This window comes from Zonotrichia albicollis, chromosome 24, assembly GCF_047830755.1.
Source record: "Zonotrichia albicollis isolate bZonAlb1 chromosome 24, bZonAlb1.hap1, whole genome shotgun sequence".
In the NCBI taxonomy this organism is placed as follows: Eukaryota; Metazoa; Chordata; class Aves; order Passeriformes; family Passerellidae; genus Zonotrichia; species Zonotrichia albicollis.
The window spans coordinates 4,690,402-4,694,911 of record NC_133842.1 but is presented as its reverse complement, the minus strand read 5'-3'; the positions used below and the strand labels follow the sequence as shown (position 1 = coordinate 4,694,911).

Sequence of the window (4,510 nt, the reverse complement as noted above, 5' to 3'; positions counted from 1 at the left end):
TCCATGGAAAAATCATCTTTCAAGTGCAGGTGTCCATAGCAAAAATTGGGAATCCGCCTCCAAAATTCTTTATATCGAAGGACAGCTTCCAGACAAAAGCTGCCAGGACTGTCTAGGTTCCCTTGGCTTCCTGAGGGCCAGTTCTCATCTGCCTGTGAAACACTGGGGCTCTGTACTTTCCTTCCTGTGGAAAAGAACTGTCCTTCTCATCCAGGTGCCCATGGACAAAACTGGGATTTGGCTTTCCAAACTCCATCTACCCAAGCACTGCTCCCTGACAAAAGTTGCCAAGACACACAGGTCTGGCTGGCCTTGGCCTCCTTGGGGCTGCCTCTAATTAGCCTTTGAAACACTGGGGCTCTGCCCTTTCCTTCCTGCGGAGAAGAACTGTCATTCTGGTCCAGGCACTCATGGCTGAAATGGAATTCCACCTCCAAAACTCCAAGGGTTGCTTTCAGACAAAAGCTGCAAGGACAGACAGGTCTGGCTTGCCTTGGCCTCTGGTGACTGCCTCTGATCTGCCTTCAAAACCCTGGGGCTCTGTGGTTTCCTTCCTGAAGAAAAGAATGATCCTTCTTGTCCAGGCACCCATGGCCTCAAGCACATGAGCACTGTATAGGGACAGAGGAGCTCTGTGCTCAGTGGGGTGGGGAGTGAGGGGAGCAGAGGAGGGCCCTGGGAGGGATTGAAGGGTGGTTTCAGTGATAGTGGATCCTTTTGACATGGTAGAGAACAACCACAGAAAGAAAAAAATCAAAGCTAAAGGCACATGTGGAAGGCTCAGTTTAGGAACAAAGAGAACAGACGTTCTCTCCCAGGGCAGAGCTGTGGTGCAACACATCTCCCAGAAGGAGCCTGGAGCAGCCCAAGGCTTTGTGTGGGCAGGCAGAGGCAGGCAGGAGGCAGAGCTGTCAGCAAAGGAAGGGCCCAAGCCAGGTGGGGCAGCCGGGGGATGCCGACAGCCTGCAGGGACAGAGGCACAGGGCAGGGACACCGTGGCACAGCCTGGGCTGCACAGGGCACAGGGACGGGCAGCAGCTGCAAGACAGCCCTGCCAGAGCCAACTTGGGCAGCACTTTGGCCATGGCTGCTGGGCCTGGGCCTGAGGCAGGAGCAGGAGACAAGTGACCCTTGCAGGCCTGGGGCCTCATTGCCTCCTTGTCCCTGCTCAGCAGCCTGGCAGGGGCTGCCCCATGCTCCTGCCCTTGGCATTGCCCATCCCCACATGCCAGTGCCCATCCTGGGAAGAGCCCTGAGCAAGGAGGAAGGGACAGGATCTGCCTGGCCAGGGGCTGGGGCTCAGGCCTTGGCCCTTTGCATTACTGGAACACATCCAGCTTTGCTCAGCGCCAGAGATACCTTTGCCTTGTTTGTCCCCAGCTGTCATCACTGCCGCCAGTGTTCTGCTCTAACTGGAAACTGGGGACACTTTCTCAGTGGAACCCATTAAAACTTAAAGAAACTTTGGAGTTTCAATTTAAAGTTTGAGTTCTTGAGAAGTTTTCTGAACACTCTGAGGGACTGAGTCTGATGTAAACAACACCATAGTCCCAAGAGGCTCATTAAAGTCCTTGTGCTGTATCTGTGCTGCTGAGATTTAAAGGAACAGCTCTTCCCAGGACCAGCTCCTCTCCCAGCCCAGATGGGCTGAGGGCTCTGCCTGCAGGCACTGAGGGGACAGGAGCCAGGCAGAGACAGGCTGAAGGCAATCAGGATTGGGAAGACATTGAGCTGAGACTACACTTGGGGAAAGATCTTCACAGCCCTGTGATTGGTGAGTGTGTGGGTGCAGGACAATGTCCCCTGTGCTTCTGGAGGGATCTCCTGAAGCCAGCACACCCCACAGCCTGGGGGATGTGTCAGGAGTACTCTCCCAGTTTCTCTGTGGCACGGGAGAAGAAGAAGGAGAAGGATGTGCTGCAGAGGGGGGCTGCCCTGGGCACCATCAGAGGGACAGGGCAGGACGGCTCCTGCTGCCAGGGACGGCTGCAGGGGCTGAAGCTGGGGCTGCAGCCAGGGCTGCCCAGGGCTGTCCTGCAGAGCAGCTCCTGCAGCCCTCAGGGCTCTTGGCCAGCCCAGGGCATGTGCCACCTGCCAGGGGCAGCTCTCAGCCTGCCTGGCAGCTCCCCATGGACGCTGCGGGGGAGAAGTTGGAGGTGGAAGGAGCCACCCCCATCAGGGCAGATTCCTCCTGCTGTGGAGATGGTGCTGCATGGCCAGGGCTGCTCTCAGCTTTGTCCTAAAGGGAAGGGAAAGGGGCTGTCAGCTTTGGCTGTGTCACTGTGACTCCTGCACTGTCAGCCTGGGCATCAGCAGATGGGCCTCAGATCTCCCTCAGAAAGTGCCTCCTCAGCCTCCTCTCCCTACAGCCAGCAGCAGCAGCACCTTGGCTTGCAGCATCTCTGTTTGTCTGGCCTGCCCTTAAGGCCTTGCAGCCAGGGAGCTGCCCCTGGGCAGTGCCCTGTGCTGGGAGGGGTCTGCAGGGCAGAGCTGAGCCCCCAGGGCTGGGCTGGGCTCTGGCAGCACTGGCAGGGACAACGCTGGGATAGAGAGAACCAGCTCCCAGTAGGCACAACTCAAGGGAGCAGAGAGCCAGACCAACCCTTGGTGTCCCATCCTGTTAAGCTGCATAGGGAAAGAGAGAAGGGTTTGGATAAAATTATTTTTAAACTGGAGAATTCCAAAAGTCCACTGTATTTTTCAAGAAAGATTTAAGTGTGATCATGCTGAAATAGAGAGAAAGTAAATGAACAAAGGGCACCTGTGTGGGACCAGCAGGTCTGACTTCACTGGGGCACAGGGAGCCTGTTTTCCCTCTGAGCTCCCCAGTGTTCAGCCTAAGAGCAATGCTGAAGATAAAGCAGTAACTCAGAAGGAGCAGAAATCCAAAATCAAAAGTAAAGAAATTAAGCAAATTTCCTTCAAAACAAGATAAATATTTTGAGGAGATTTCCTAATAAAAGAGCATAGGATGGACTCAAGGAAACCTATCCAAGCTTGTCAATGTCTTCTTTCAACAGTTCACTATGCCCAGATGGAAGGAATGTCCAACAGCAGCTCCATCAGCCATTTCCTCCTGCTGGCATTGGCAGACACGCGGCAACTGCAGCTCCTGCACTTCTGCCTCTTGCTGGGCATCTCCCTGGCTGCCCTCCTGGGCAACGGCCTCATCATCAGCGCCATAGCCTGCGGCCACCACCTGCACACACCCATGTTCTTCTTCCTGCTCAACCTGGCCCTCACTGACCTGGGCTGCATCTGCACCACTGTCCCCAAAGCCATGCACAATTCCCTCTGGGACACCAGGGACATCTCCTACACAGGATGTGCTGCACAGCTCTTTTTCTTTGTGATCTTCATCTCAGCAGAGCTTTCTCTCCTGACCATCATGTGCTACGACCGCTACGTGTCCATCTGCAAACCCCTGCACTACGGGACCCTCCTGGGCAGCAGAGCTTGTGCCCACATGGTAGCAGCTGCCTGGGCCACTGGCTTTGTCTATTCTCTGCTGCACACAGCCAATACATTTTCCTTGCCCCTGTGCCATGGCAATGCCCTTGGCCAGTTCTTCTGTGAAATCCCACAGATCCTCAAGCTCTCCTGCTCCAAATCACACCTCAGGGAACTTGGACTTCTTGCTGTTAGTGTTTGTTTAGCATTTGGTTGCTTTGTATTCATTGTTTTCTCCTATGTGCAGATCTTCAGGGCTGTGCTGAAGATCCCCTCTGAGCAGGGCCGGCACAAAGCCTTTTCCACCTGCCTCCCTCACCTGGCCGTGGTGTCATTGTTCCTCAGCACTGGATCATTTGCTAACCTGAGACCTCCCTCCATGTCCTCCCCATCCCTGGATCTGACCCTGTCAGTTCTGTACTCAGTGGTGCCTCCAGCCCTGAACCCCCTAATCTACAGCCTGAGGAACCAGGAGCTCAAGGCTGCAGTGTGGACACTGATGACTGGATGCTTTCAGGAACATTAAACTGCTGATTAATTTCTGGAAAAAACTTTTAATAAAAGTCATCTTTAAAAGTTCCTTGGGGTTTGTTTACATTTGGTTTTTTAAATTTTTTTATACTGACCACAAAAAATTTCATTTCTTCTGACATTTCTCATTTTGTTTCTCTCCACCTTCCCTGTGCCCACACACTGTGTCAATGAGGGGCTGTACTCTCAGTGGCTTTAAATGAACTAAAGGATGTCCCAGCAGAGTTTTCTGCAGAGATTCCCTTGTGTTCCCTTCTCTGGAGCTGCAGCAGCAATGTCTGTGTGCAGAGCTGGGGGCAGATCAGGGCTGGCACAGCAGCGGTGCCCAGCAGCAGCAGCACTTGGTGTTGCCAGTGCTGCTGCTGTGGCCCTGCCTTGCTGCCTTGGCGCCCCTGGTGTTGCTGTAGGGCCTGAGTGCTCTCGGGGCCGGGCACAGCCCTGGGGTGGCAGTGCCGGGGCTGCAGCAGGGACAGGCCATGGGCACTGCTGGGGCAGTGCTGACGCCTCAGCCCAGGGCCTGGGGACTCCA

General features: G+C 54.7%; 1 protein-coding gene across 1 annotated transcript; it reads left to right on the top strand.

Moving 5' to 3' along the window:
• Nucleotides 1–3,034: 3,034 nt before the first annotated feature.
• On the top strand, nt 3,035–3,976 carry LOC141731740 (olfactory receptor 14J1-like). The gene has a single exon (XM_074558246.1). The coding sequence runs from the start codon at nt 3,035–3,037 to the stop codon at nt 3,974–3,976; it is 942 nt and encodes a 313-aa protein (XP_074414347.1).
• The last annotated feature ends 534 nt before the right edge of the window (nt 3,977–4,510 follow it).

What these genes read in the sequence shown, in the direction of transcription:
- LOC141731740 (XM_074558246.1), top strand. Translation starts at nt 3,035, where the DNA reads ATGGAAGGAATGTCCAACAGCAGCTCCATCAGCCATTTCCTCCTGCTG.